Here is a 15,082-nt window from a genome sequence, read left to right as displayed (position 1 = left end):
CCAATCAGCTCCTGCTTCCTCCAGAGGAGATTCTTATAGAGCAGTGGTTCTCAAACTTCCTGGGAGTTTTACTCCTGGGGTAGGTCTTTACAGGGAGGGAGTGAGGCCAGCAACACGATCCCCAGGATCGCATCACCAACGGGGGCGAAGGGGGTGCTTTTACTCACAGGTGGCTGCAGGATGTTGCAGGAGGTGCCCTCTGCAGGGCTCCCCGATGCTTACTACATTTTAAAAAGTGGGCACAAAGCACTTCCTAGTTGTGAACGTAAAGAGTAAGCGCTTTGCACCCACTTTTTTTTTCAATATTCTAAGAATCGGGGAGCCCTGCAGAAGGCTGCAAAGGGCTCCCTGCACCTCCTGCAGCTACCTGTGAGTAAAAGCATCCCCCTTCCACCCCCGTAAGCGATACCATCCTGGGGATTGTGTCACTGCCCTTGCCCCTTCCCCGACCATTTACACAAACTGGTGGGTCACGGCTCACTGGTTTGAGAACCACTGCATAGAGCTGTTTGGACAGTGCTCTGCTTTCCAACAACAGACCTTAATGACATTAAGGGTGCAATCCTAACCCACTTTCCAGCACCGGCTTAAGGGCAATGCAACTCCGAGGTAAAGGAACAAACACTGCCAAACCTTGAGAAGGCCTCTGTGACTGCCCCCAAATTGCAGGATGCAGCACATGCCCCACTGGCACAGGTATGCCCCTGCTGGAAAGCTGGTTAGGACTGCACTCTAATGAAGGTATTACTGTAATTTTAAATTAAGCTGCTAGGACTAAGTAACAAGGATTGCACTGTTTAGCCTTCTGTCATCAGTGTGATTGTCAGTACAGCTATATGAAGTGTAGCGAGGCTCAGGGTGAAAGAGAAAGAAAAGATGCTTCTAAAATATTATCTTGCACTGGAATGGAAACATTGTCTGGAAATGTTAATTCAAATATATCTTCATACAGCTTTTTGGCAACAGAACCCAATGAAAAGAAAACCATTTATAAACACTGCATGAGCCTTCCAAAATTATTTACAAATGATGTTCTGCAAACTTCATTCCAAAAGCATTTCTCTTCTGCTCACAGTCTGTTACGGCAATCTTGTTTTTGCTTGTGTGTGTGTGTGTGTGTGGTTTTTTTGCCTCCTTTGGAAAGCTACACAGTCACTGCTGGGTACATCTTTTGTTCACTACTGCTGTGGGGATAAGGAGACTGAATCGGCCTGTATCCACTTTGCAGACCATCCAGGAAAGGTGGCACAGGGGCCACGGGCATAGAGTCATGTTGCACCGCATACCCCACATACTGCGGATGCAAATACTGGCCTTGATGGGGCACGATTTGTGTTGCCTGCTGGCAGTTCAGTACTGAGAAATTGGTAGGCATGTTGACATATACATTATTCATAGTCCCTTCTGGTAAACAGCAGTTGGTTTGTGACCTGGTAGGGGGTCCCCTTGCGCCTGAATTGGCACTGGAACTGGAGCTGGCAGCAGTACTTGATTGACGCGAGGACGATCCTCGGGAGGTGCTGGCACTTGGAATCATGGGAATAGTCTCCATTATCCGGTTACCTCCAGGCGCTCGACTTTGTTGCGGCTCTTGCTTAGGTCGCAGGCAGCGGCAGCAACAGGCTGCAACTAGAGATCCCAAGATGATGAATGCAACAAAAACAGATCCGACAATAAGGAACGGCACATAGATAGGCACTGCCAACAGAAAAGAAAGTCTATTAGATACTTTTCCTCCTGTCTCTAAAAGGACAAATCAAAGGAAGTCTTTGGCTGCTTCACGAGTTCAACAGGACATGACCCAAGATATGGGCTGCTGCTGAAAATGCAGTCCCTGTGCTGAGTTTCCCCATCGCTCTTCATGATATATAGAAATTGAAATACATGATATGTCGTCGTGCATTTCTCCCTACACTTATTCTACATCGTTGGCTGTTACTGGGAGACCAGAGAACCACACAGCATTATGTGTTATGGGGAGAGGAGGGAAAACGTGATTCAAGGATGCCATTTTGGCTGGCAGTTCATATTTTGGGTCATTTATAGTTCCTGTGTTGGAACTAAGAGGCTACTAAAGCAGTATAATTGAAAAGGTCACAAGACTATAACTGGTCATGTATTTCTGTATTTCTTTCAAATTTCTTTCAAAAGGCTGTATTTCTTTCAAATTAAGAAGTCCATTATTAAAGAATAGTAAAGACTCAGTATGACAATGGATCAGTATAGGAAGATGTTTGAGATGAAATGCAATTCTTAAAAGCAATTTATTTATCAATTTACTGCTGCACCATCTTTCAGTGGGGTTGGCAGAACTCCCTCTACAATCCTCATGGAAATGAATGCACTTGTTGCAACATTCATGCATTTCATGAGTAAACCAGCCCTAATTATAACATCACTTCAGGCTAGTTCTGCTGTATTTAGGATTCAGGAACAGAGGGAAAGTGCTGGAAAGCAACCAAGGCTTTCCCAAAGAAAACTCAAAAGGTTGATGTTTACCAACGAAAATCCAATCACACAAATACATGATTACAAAATGATGCTGTTCATAAGATCTAAACAACAGGTAGCCCAGAAGGTGATATGAAATGCCATGTTACTTTGCATCTTTTTGTGAAATACCTTCTTTCTGGAATTTTCTTGTTGCTGTGTTTTTTTTGTTTTTAATCACTGGAAGTAAAATCAGTGATTGAAAAATGTATGTGCCTATGAAAGGGAACACAAAGACAAAGCAGCAAGGTGGTTAGCAAATGGCACCCACCTCGCTGCTCCCACTCCTCCCTTTAAACAGTAACAAACTGGGAATAACTAGAAAAGGTAGATTGTTGCCACCACCCCAGAATGGAAAGCCAAACAGAAGGAGGCAGCTTTGGGAAAATAGGGCTCCCTTAAACCCAAACAATAATGGAACATAACAGTCTGATAGAGAGCTAGGATGGTGTAGTGGTTCGGGAGGGCCCAATCCTATGGGCCTTCAGCACCAGCACTGAGCTCCAGTGCTGGCACTAAGTGTCATAAACAAGCTGTAAAGCACAGAGGAGTGGGGAGCAACATCCCATCTACCATGGGAGGAGGAAGCACCAGCCCAGATCCCTGGAGTAAGGTAAGAGTGCCAGGCAGTGATGTGGGTTTTTTGGGCGGAGTGGGGAGGAACCGGCCTGGGAGTGGGGTGGGATCCCCATTCTGCTGGATCCTGTCATCTGTCGGGCCGACACAGAGTCCTCTCGTCTGCTCTGGCAAAACAACCGTGAGAAGCCCCATTGTGGGGTCTGGGGCTTTCCTCCCCCAGGATGACCTCCTGTGGCTTCCTGGCGCCTGCAGGATACAGTGGTTGCCATTTTGGCACCACTGTTCTTCCGGGCACCGGGATCTGTAGAATTGGGCTGTTAGACCTGGAAGATCCAGATTCAAATCACCGCTCAGCCATGAAGCTTCCTAGGTGACCTTGGGCCAAACATTGTCTCTCAGTCTCATCTACCTCACAGGGTTGTTGTGAGGATAAAAGGAGCGAAGGAACCATGTACACTACCCTGAGATCCTTGGAGGAAGGGCAGTATTGTGAAAAATAGATGTAGCAACTCGCTCCCTCCTTCGTGAACTGAGAACAGGCAAGTGAAACCATAAAAAGAAAAAAGTTTATTTAAACGCCAGTACAATACATCAAGACAATAGAGGGGGAATTGCAAGGGTAAAACAAGACACCGTTGATCTTGGGTGAAAAAAGAATAAAATAGGGAGTGCAACGGTTGCTAAAGTGCAAGAGGAAAATAAAACAAACCCTGCTGTGTACTACAGGGTATGACCCCGCCTCTACTTTTGCACGCTGTTCTGGCACCCACGTTTGCAGCACAGTGAGCAGGCAAGTACCCCCAAAGCACCAGATGGACCTGGACAAATGTGCTAAGAGTGCACAACTCTCTTTCTTTTTATAACCTGTGGGCGTTAACTTGGTTTCACCTGTAGGATTAGGTTCCTGGGGAATTGAGTTACCAGAATTCCTGAATTTCCCATTCTTGGAAGCCCACCCCGGTGAGCTTCATGGTGCTTTGTTTACTAATCACTGAGAGAAGATGCTCAAACAATAACAACACCTCAACTGGGCCAGTAAGGCTTCTGTCCTTGAATAATGCAGCTGCCCTTTAAGGATGCTGAGACATCACAGAAATCTCTGAGATGATAGAAAGTTCCCAAACAAGTGAACGATAGGGGGGGAAAAACAGAGGAAAAGTAGGGATTTCACCATAGTAGGAGACACAGCTTTTTTGAGATGTTTTAGGAAATGCTGCCACCTAGAATACAATGGCTAATGCATTTGAACTTCCCATAAAGATAAAAGAAGAATTCAGAAATCCAGTCATTAGTAAAGTATGAAACAGCTGCTGAGTGAAATGACAGGTGAGTTCTCAGACACCAATTTCTAGCCTTTTGCACTTTTCTCAATTTCAGTAGCAACACAACAAAAGAGAACTGAAGTGTATCTCATTTGGTAAATAAACTTTTTGCTTGTTTCAGGATCGTGTTATTCCTTTCTCCCTAAACATCAGGTGAAGAACAGTCAGGAACTATATGAGCTAGAAAGTGCATCCCTAGGAGAGGTGTGTGAACCAATCTTTGAGGCCTGGTGTACACATGTAGTGGACTGAAGCGAGACTGAGATGATGGAGTTGTGAGCTGGTCCAGTGGATGAAACCCCTCCTAACTTCATGTGTCTAACTGCATTTTTAAAATATTCTTGTATGCGAAATGGAAAAATAACAGCCCAATCCTGCTCCCCCCCCCCACTGCAGGAATTAAGTGTTTTGGTGGTGGGGCATGCTTTTCAGCCATTGCAAATAGCCTTGCGAAAGCAGGTGGAGCTGCACACTTCAAGAATGTCAGTGGAGAGGCCTCACAGATACCTGTAGACTAAGGTAGGTCAGCAGGGGAGGCAGATCAGGGTGGAACAGGGAAGCAGCAGAGTGGGAGAGGGTGGATCTGTTCCAGGAAGGGTGTGGGTTTAACAGCAGTGGTGGCCACCAAATTCCTGACCTGACCTGATCCCAGGGCCCAGAGCCAAATAGACCCCTCCACACCACAGAGGCTTACCCCCAGGTTAAGGCAACAAATGTTTCCTTACCCCTCCTGGACTACACCTCAACAGGATGCAGCATGAGCAATTTTGGTGCACCTGTATCAGCAGTGGGGGGGAAGCATAGGATTGGGCTATAAAAAAACTAATATAACTGGCAGATTTTTCTCCTTGGTGTACTAAGTTATCTGGGTGTATGCTTTATTTCTTGCACAGAGTCTTCTTTATGTGGGGGAGCATCCAAAATGTCAGATCCGACTACAGTTTACATGGTATATCCATTTTACAATATGGTATATCCATTTTACATGGTACATCCATTTTTCAATTTTAATTAGGATTCTACTATCTCATTCTGCTGCAGGAGTAGATCAGCCTTCAGGAATATTTAATCACATGTAAAAGCACTCTTGGTCTTAACGGCTGTCAGGCATGTCTTCATCAGTGCCTGGCAGAAATAACATTTCTGTGGCTTATTAATCTCCCCTTCTCTCCTCAGACTTATGCCACCTACATAGGTGGTATATACATCTAGCTTGGGTCCAGGGAGATCCATAGGTGGCCAGAAGGTTTACTCAGAGATAAATTAAAAAGTTTGTTACTGCTGGATAGCCTTCTGATTATGCTCCGCCCCACCCCACCTTTGGAACGGCTGCATCATCAATGGTGGGGGGATAGGATTTGACTGTAAATATTATCTATGTTCCAAATGGATGGAAAGGTGCATCCTCATCCACACTGTACAGGGTGTGTGGGGTTTGCATGGATGTGCATTCATACATGATCTGCACTGGGTCAGTGCTGGGCACTACATGCAGAGTTCCCAATCAGGAATGTGCAGCAATGCACACAGCCCAAATTGCTAGATGTAGGTATCTTATGCAGGCTTTTTATGAAGACAGTGAGACACACAGACAGATATGGATTATATATATATATATATATATATATATATATATATATATATATATATATATATAAGTCTGTACAGAATGAAAATAAATCTTACTAAATCAGTTGTAGTGGAATTTGTTGTAGTGGAATTTCATTGGTTTGCCAGTAAATCATCCTGGCAGCAACAGCACCATAATAACATGACAGTTGTAAAGCTAAACTTAAATCATCCACATTAAAGTAAATATGGATTTTCCAAAAGGGACCAAGATATTTGCACCAGTAACCAAGACAAAACTCCCTTCCTTGTGCATCAGAAATTACTAAGAATAAAGTTTATGAACCAAGCCAATAGTAGCCCATTCTTTTTGCAAGCGTTCCACAAGTCAAGATCAAAGGCTGAAATACTGTTAGCATGCAGGAAAGGACATGAGCAGCTCCCATATCCTGGGGCAGTTTTGCCTATAGTTTCCTTAGCCAGAAAGGAAGCAACACTGCAGCCCTGGAGAAGTAACAGGGCTCCACACCACAGCCAAACCCACTGGCCCTTCAGCTTCTGTCCAGGAAATCTACACATTCCTAGTGACCATATCACATTTGGCATCAGGGTCACTTATTGGCCACCCATGAGTTAAATAGTCACAGGCTAGAAATGAGGGTGTGAATGCTGGCCCCAATCCAGCTAGCCAACTGAAATCAGTGACCTAACCACACATAATTCTATGTTCTGAATAGGGTAGCACTTCTCTGAAGGATCAGGTGTACAGTGCAAGGATGTTCCAAGTTCTGTTTTTTACATGTGAAGGGTCAGGTGATGGATATGGCTAGAAGCACCTTTGACAGTTTCAGCAGATTTCTCCAGATTTCCTGGAGAAAGCAGATGTGGCCACTATCATTCATGCCTCAGTCACACCTTGATTAGGTTATTGCAATGCACCCTATGTGGGACTGCCCTTGGCAAGTATTCAGAAACTCTTACTGGTACAGAATGCTCTAATCAGGCTAGTGTCAGGGGGTTACTTAGGTGGAGTGAGCACATGAGCACCTTGCCCATGGCTTTATAGAGACGCTGTTCCCCCTCCTGCCAACACACACACACACACACACACACACACACACACATTTTCTACACCTCTAGCATTCAGAATCTTTTAAGAAGTGAGTTACGATGGTTTTTACTGAACCAAATGTTCCAAGATGACAGGAGGTTGAATGCAGTCCACAAAACATTCCAGAAGAGTGACTTTTGAAGTTAATGGGCTTACTCCCCAGTATGTGCTCTATGTACTTGTGATGGCAGACACAGACTGTGCTGTCAGATTACTTGGGTGACAAACATTATGGAATGAAGGAATGAGGCCCATGAACATCAAAGCACTCAATGGAACTCTGCACAGCAGTGGCATACCTAGAGGGGGTGCAAAGCACTAAGTTTTCAGTGAGCCACACCACAGTGTGCAAGTGGCCCCCCTTCCCTTTGGAGCCATGGGAGGGTGGGAGAAAAACTGAGGAAAATGCCTGGAATGGCTCCAAAGGGGGCACGCGCTTGCATGCTGTGGTGAGGTTCCCTGCAAAACTTAGTGCTTTGCACCCTCTCCAGCTATGCCACTGCTACAGTGATGAAACTTTTCTGTACAGTAGCTATGGCAGCTTGACAAGGCTGTTCTGGAAAGGAGTTCTGGGAGGCTTTCCTGAGCAATGTCCCATGTTTACCTATATCCGACAGTCTCTTATGACACAAGTATATGGGGGTAACTGAGCAGCCCTTCACCCCTAAGAAGGGAAAGGTAAAATGTTTTGAGAGAGAAGCATAGAAGTGATCCAGCTGACTGAGAAGGGTCAGCCCATCTTAACTCCGCCCATCTCTAGCTCTCCTCCCCTAAGTACTGAAGGATGAAAATAAATTTTGATTTTTAGATTTTAATAAAATCAAGGGAAGGTTTTTACAACACAGCCTACATGAACTGAGGAAAACTAACATGCTGTGAGTGAAAGTTCAAAGTAATATATACTTATAACTGTACATAAGCAGAGGCATATCTAGGTCTCTGGATATGGCCCCATATTATAATCCCCTCCCACCTGTGCTGCCAATCTGGTTTTGAAAAGCCTGTTCTACAAATGGAACTACAGTATTGTTCTTAATCTTCCAATCCAATATACACTTTTTCAGTAAAAAGAATTTAAAGGGTTGTTTTAATTTCAAAGAAAGAAAGAACCTTGTATTTAGATTTGGAACTGAAGGTGCTTTGACAGGACTACAAGTCAAGGATGTGGGCTGGATTTTAACTCTGAACTGGTCTACAATTGTTTGACAGCCTGATGTATTCCTTTCTTTGAAAGTGTTCACCCACCTTTCCATTCAAAAAGAACAAAGAATTCAAGACAGTAAAATCCATCCATGGACGAACTTCTTGGAAATTTTGATGGCTAGATGGGTGAAAGAAGGATGATCTTAAGCAGGGGTGGGCAAGTTTTCAACTTTAGGGCTCCTGGACCTTTAACAATTGTATAGAATTGCAGCAGGTGCAGCTTGCCATCTCACAGCTGACAAGCTGCACCTGCTGAAATTCTCTCCTACACAATTGCTAAAGCCTGCCCACCCCTGATATTAGGGGAAGAAGGGGCTCACAGGACACTCTCAATCATTCATTCTGGCCAAGCCCCTTTGCAACTGGAGAAGTCGGCTGTGTCCTACCTCCCTCCCTTACACCCCATTCCCACGTGCGCCCAAATGGGAGTGTGAGAAAAACCCCGAATGCCCGGGTAACTGGCGTGTCGACTGCACTGGCAGCAGAGTGCAGGACTTGCACCCAAAATACCAACGTGGGGCATTTAAAAGCGATTCTTTCCCGTCAGTGGCGCAGCTAGAGGCGGGGGCCAGGCACTACGTTTTGCAGGAAGCCTCACCGCAGCGTGCAAGGCGCTCCTGCAAAACTGAGTGCTTGGCCCCCCTCTAGCTACGCCACCGGGAGGGAGGAAGGCGGCGTCGGAGGGCGCGGGCGGGTACCTGCTGCGCCGTCGGGCACGTCCTTGTCCGGCCGCCCGTGCTCGGCTCCGCCCTGCTGCCGGTCGTTGTCGCAGGCGCCCTGGTCCAGGCGGGCCTCGGCGCGGGAGCAGCAGTAGCGCAGGGCGCAGGTGCCGCAGCAGATGGTGGCGTCGCCGTCGTCGAAGTGCTCCGGGCACTGGAAGCCGTCCCGCCACGCGGCGCCGTCCAGCCAGCCGTGGCAGTACTCGCCGCTGGCCCGCGCGCCCGCCGCCAGCCCCAGCAGCAGCGCCAGCAGCAGCAGCCCCCGCCGCGGGGAAGGGCGCCCCCCGCACATGGCAGCCGCTCCTCGCCCCCCGCCGGGCGCCTCGGCAGCTCTGGGCCAAGTGGCTCCTGCCCGGCCGGCCCCCGGGTCTCTCGGTGCACTTTGCGCCCCCTTGGACGCGAGCCTCGCTTGGCTACTCGGAAGTCCGCCCTGTTGGGTTTACTCCCAGGAAAGTGTGCAGTCTGAGCCTCCCTAGTCAGAAGCAAGGCCAGCAGAGTCAGTGGGGCTTACTCCCAGGTGCGCGCAGGCCCGCGTCCTCTTGTGGCGGCGCCGGATGGATGCGGAGCCGCTTGGCTGAAGCAGCAGCAAAGTTGGGAGGCAGCAGCTGCGGGGCAGGAACAAGCAGCCGGCGGCGAGATCCTCCTAGGAGTCCCCGGTGGAAGGAAGCGCCAAGCGCAGAGCCGGAGAAGGCATCCAGGAGACCAGCCCAGAGGCATCCCGGACACTCTCCGAGGAGGAGGCGGCTCTCCGTGGGGGGGTCATTGGGGCTGCCGGTGGCGCCTTCCCCGCTCCGCGCGCTCTGGGGACAGCCGGCTCCTGAGGCTCTCCGAAGCCCCGCGCGGGGCTTCCCTCCTGAGCCCGCAGCCGGGCTTCTGCTGAGGCGCCAGAGGGTGGGTGTGGGAGCGAGGCAGAGGCGCTGCCGGAGGAAGCAGCCGCTCCGGAGTCCTCCCCGGCCAGCGACGAGCACCAGCTCCGGCGGCAGCCACCGGGAGGGCGGGACGGGCGAGGATGCCCCGGGTGGAGGGACGCCACTAGCAGGCGGGACGGAGCCGGAGCACAAGCCTGCCGCTGCGCTCCTGGGGACGCGCGCCTCGTGGGCGTGTGCGCAGAAAGTCACTGCCCCGGCCCGGGCACGTCTCCTCCGAGGCGAGTCCCCCTCGAGTCCGAGGGGCTTCCTCCCAGGTGAGTGTGGCTGGGACTGCGGGCAAAAGGGAGGGAGACCCCCCAGCCGCTTCCTTGCGCTCCCGTTGCGCGCGCGCCGCTTCCAAAGCCGCAGGCACAGTCCGGCCACTGGGCATCCCCTCCTCCGTGCGCCTCGCTTGCCTGTCACTCCGCTGGTATCCGCAGCCCCAAGCGGGGCTTCCAGGCGCAGCAGCTGCCCAGGAGGCGAGAGGGGCAGCCGGTGCGCGCGAGGAGGAGAGAGCGGGGCCTGCGTCGCGACTCACAGCCCCATCCTAGGCGTGTCTACTCAGAAGTAAGTCCCAGCAGAGTCAACGGGGCTTGCTCCCAGGAAAGTGTGGCCAGGGCGCCGGACTTTTGCCTCGGCGCCGCCCCTCCTCCTCCGCTCGGAGTCCCTGGCACAGCCCGGCTCTCCTGCCGACGCGCAGCTCTGGAAAACTCCTGGCTCCCTCCGTTCCGCGCTGGAGGAGGCGGCAACAGCCAGCCAGGAGCTACTGGCGCGCCTGCTCCCTTGGCTGTCCCTCCACTCACTCGCTTTCTCTTGTTATTATAGGCACTCGACACCCTCTGGAGGCGCATGCGCTTGAAGACCTCTCCCCCTCCCTCCCCTCCTCTCTCCCATGAATGGGGAGCCCTGGTGCTGCTCCTTTCGCCTCTGCGGAGGAGGGAGAGCGGATCAATACGCCAGCGGGGAAGGGAAGGGAAGGTGGCGGCCAAGAGGGAGGCAGGCTCTGCACAGGACCAGGACCAGTGGCCGCCTGCTCCACAGCAGGCATGTTGATGCCCTCCAGCGCAGAGCTGCACTGGTCCTCCAGACGCCTCCAGGTCCTGTGACACTGGCGTGGGAGGGAAGGAGACACAGGTGTCTGTCTGGGAAAAGAAGCAAAGCCTTCTCCTGGCACCTTGAGGTCCAGCACATCTGCTGTAGAATAAATTTCTGAGGACACTCCATTATGGAAAGGTTGATGCCATGATCAGTGCCTTCATCTTCAAGGCACCACATTGTGTTGCAACTAGTGGTGTCACTGAGTTTGGCAGGGAGCCTCACCGGAGCATGCAAAGGACTTCTTCCCTCCCCTTCAGAGCCAGGCCAGCACCTCTGTTTTGCTCCCCCCTCCCAGAATGGCTCCAAAGGTTGAGGGGTGCTTGTACACTGAGGGGAGGCTCCTCACCTCCCTGCAGAACTTAGTGCCTTGTACCCCCTCTAGCTATACCACTGGTTGCCCAATCCTGGTTGCCCTTTCCAATGCTGGTGCAGTCGCAGTGCAGCCCCAAGGAAAGGGATCAAACATTCCCTTACCTGGAGGAGGCCTCTGTAACTGTCCCCCTCCACCACAGAATGCAGCGCGTGCCCTGTTGGCATGACTGCATCAGTGCTGAAAAATTGAATAGAATTTGACCCTAAGGACCCAATCCTATCTAACTTTCCAGTGCTGATGAAGCCTTACCTCGAGGAGACCTCTGTGACTGCCCCTCCAGCGCAGGATGCAGCAGGCACCCTGATGGCATGGCTGCACCACTGCTGGAAAATTGGATAGGATTGGACTTTAAGTGGGTGATGAAGTTGTTTCAAGGGAAAATTCCATTATATGTTTTTTTTCCCACTTCCCCAAGTAGAAAGATGTTCCAGGGGCAATAATACTGTGTTGGATTTTCTGTGGTTGAGAGCACAGCAAAGACTAATGGTGTTTTAAAAAAATATTTGCCCTGTTCACATATATTCAAGCAGCGTGGAAGTGGAGGCAAAGTGGAATTTCTGCAAGGTGCCAGATCTACTCCACACATCAGCAGATCTCCCCAGAGAATGAGAGAGACTTTGTGTCTCAAGACACTTCACCTTCCATCAACTCTTAGCAGTCTATTCTTCTTCTTACTCAGTTTCTGTGCATTCAATTAAAAAACAAAACCTGCCAACTGCTGTTTCTCTGCTGCAGGAAGTCTGTCCAGCAGGGTTTCAGATCCCACCCCTTCAGGTGAATTGCCCATTCAGAGAAACATCCACTGCTATTTAAGGAACATTAAGGTTCTTTTGGCAAGCTTCCATCCGGAATGGCTTTAGGCAAAACCTTCCTGATCTATTCACATTTACCAGCCAGCAAACAAGTAATGCTACACTTTGGGGTGCCCTGTTTAAAAGTCTTTTGTTTTTAAACCAAGAAGAGGGCTGCTTCACTTCTGCAGTCAGAAGAATGAGGGTGTGATAACAGTGCCAGAAACATCAGAAAAGAGTTCATGCCAGTTAACTAGTCTTTGAACTAGACATGGATCTGTTATGGGTTACTTGTTTTTAAGTTTTTCAGCTGCAGGTGTGAACACACTGGAAAACAAAAATGGAAAACAGTGTGTGTTTTCTACACACACACTGGAAAACAAAATGCCTTCACTGAGTTGCCAACTGCAAATTGAGTTAGTCTTACTGTATCTTTTGGTCCTTAAAGCCAAGAGTGCTGCCACTTAGAACTGCTGAGAAAGCTGTAAAATATTGACAGTTGGAGCCACTGCAGTGAAAGCATTAGCATTGGTTTGGATGACTGTGTGGGTACATAAAGTTTAAGAATATAAAAGATTATGAGTGTCAGGTAAAATGGGTGATTATAGTGGAAAGAGGGCAGTAGAGAGGCACATAGGCTGTGGAGTGGAGGAGCTGGAGAACTAGGGAGCACAGCAGGGACTGTGAGTCACACTGTGTTTCACAGGTCCGTTATTCTAAAATGATGTGACTTTGAAGTTAAAGATAGGTACTATTAGGCACCCTAATGCCCAACATAAAACTGATTTTTCTGTTTCTATACAACATGTTATAGCAGTACAGGGAGGTCATATGCCTGATTTTGAGTCTAGGGAAATGACTCCACTTTAATTTTAAATATGCCACAAAAACTTGATTCAGCATGTTTGTCATGCAGCGCAATCCTGAGCTGCACATGGGCTGGCGAAAGTCCCTTGCGCTGGCCCAGGAGGGTTACAAATGTGCCATAAGTCACATTTGTACCTCCTCGGGAGTTGGCAAGGCCTGCGGACGTGTGCCGGCCTGTGGAGGCTGACAGAAGCCTCTGCGCTGACGGAGGGAGAGAGTCTTGTTTCAGCCGAGCTCAACCAACGCAAGACTCTGGGGCGGGCGGGAGGGAGGCGTTCAGGGGCAGGGAGATAGGCGGCCCTGGGGGTGGGTGGGCGGGGAGTGGGAGGCGGGACTGGGATCCGGCAATTAGCCGGTTACGCCCGATCCCCCAGTTATGCCGGATCCCGGCCCCCGTTCCCAGGGAGGTTTGAAGCCGCTTCGCCCTTCTCTGACTTGTGCCACCTCAGGAGGTGGTGCAGGTCTGATGAGACCCATAGGGGCCAGGGTACCTTACCCCAGGTAAAAGTTTCCTCTTGCCTCTGGCTGAGCCGATTCTGGCCCCTATCCTGTGCTGGATACAGCGCAAGCCTAGCCTATGTTCCAGCATAGGATAGGATTGCATCCTCTTATGGTTAAAAGCCATCATGTGACCCTTCTGCATGTGGCAGGTATCTTCCCTACATGGAAGGCCTAGTATATCTTATGCTGGAGGGTTGTGTGTGAAAAGTGAAACAAAATACAAAGATGTGCTCCCCATATGCATCTCCTCCAAAATATGAGTTTCACTGCATGAGGACTGCAATAGAACTTACTGATTTTCGGACTAAGTGAACCCTTGCCCAAGCATTTTTGAATGAGCATGGGTGATTGTTTTTTTCCTGTTCATAATTCTTTGATTTCTACCCATTGTTTTGGTGTATGGTTATGACAAAGTGATGCAGGGGTACAGAGCAAAATATCCTACACATTGACTCTTAATGAAGTTTGAGTCAAAGAATTTATGCTTTCAAAGGTCATGTAGTTGTAAAATAAGTCCTGCCACACCCAAACAGATCAGACAGTTGTTCAAAGAAAAAACAAATGAACAAGCTTATTTCTTGCATTCTATAAACAGTATGTACTTTGCAGAAAGGAAGAAAATGAAATGTTCTGGCACTTGTAGGAGAAAGAGTACATGTCATTATTTCTGACAGTGCAATCCTATTTGGCCAAAGTGCTGGCACAGTTACCATTGTGCTGGTGCTAGGTGCCACAAGCATGCTGTACAGCAGGGGTGCTCACACTTTTTTGGCTCGAGAGCTACTTTGAAACCCAGCAAGGCCCGGAGATCTACCAGAGTCTTTTTTTACAATGTTCGTGCCATCATAACATATAACATTTATGTGTACAATGTATGTTGGTGTACCTTGAGCCCCACTGAGTATAACAGGACTTACTCCTGAGTAGACATGCCTAGGATTAGGCTGTGAGGCTGCAATCCTAGCCACACTTACCTGGGAGTAAGCCCCATTGAGTACAATGGGCCTTACTCCCGGCATTTCCTCCCAGAGGCACCTGAAGGGGGGGGTCGGCACTCCGCGATCTACTCATTTTGCCTCGCGATCTACTGGTAGATCGCGATCCACCTATTGAGCACCCCTGCTGTAAAGCATATTTGTGGCACTGTGCAAGTTGGCAGTGGTAGCGGGGAGGACTCCACTACCCTGCTAATGTTGCATCCACAACAACGGCTGGTGGCAGAGGGACTGTGGGAGGACGAAATGGAGGCAGGGAGGGGGCATTTTCGGATGGGGAGGGCAGAACAGGGAGCAGATCAGGCCTGGGAGGGGGTGGGATTGGTGGACCAGGCCAGGATATCCGAGATATCCTAACCTGCATCCTGCCCCTGCCAGCTTTATTCAGGGTTGCTTGGACTTGCATCTGCTATTTAGCAGGCACAGATATGAGTAGTTCCATTTGGCAGGCTGGGGTGTTACTTGCCATAAGGGAAAAACTATCCCCTTATTCCAAAGAGACCTCCAGCCTGCTCCAAAGCTGTGCTGGATACAGCAGAGGCCATGCGGTCTCGCT

General features: G+C 49.4%; 1 protein-coding gene across 1 annotated transcript; it reads right to left on the bottom strand.

The window, feature by feature from the left end:
• Window positions 1-1,144: 1,144 nt before the first annotated feature.
• Window positions 1,145-9,285, bottom strand: SHISA2 (shisa family member 2). The gene is made up of 2 exons (XM_066622268.1): window positions 8,973-9,285; window positions 1,145-1,698 (listed from the first exon to the last, which is right to left on the bottom strand). The coding sequence occupies exons 1-2, from the start codon at window positions 9,283-9,285 to the stop codon at window positions 1,145-1,147; spliced, it is 867 nt and encodes a 288-aa protein (XP_066478365.1).
• Between the last annotated feature and the right edge of the window lie 5,797 nt (window positions 9,286-15,082).

Source organism: Tiliqua scincoides, chromosome 3, assembly GCF_035046505.1.
Source record: "Tiliqua scincoides isolate rTilSci1 chromosome 3, rTilSci1.hap2, whole genome shotgun sequence".
NCBI classification, from domain to species: domain Eukaryota; kingdom Metazoa; phylum Chordata; class Lepidosauria; order Squamata; family Scincidae; genus Tiliqua; species Tiliqua scincoides.
This window is presented reverse-complemented; position numbering and strand designations above follow the sequence as displayed.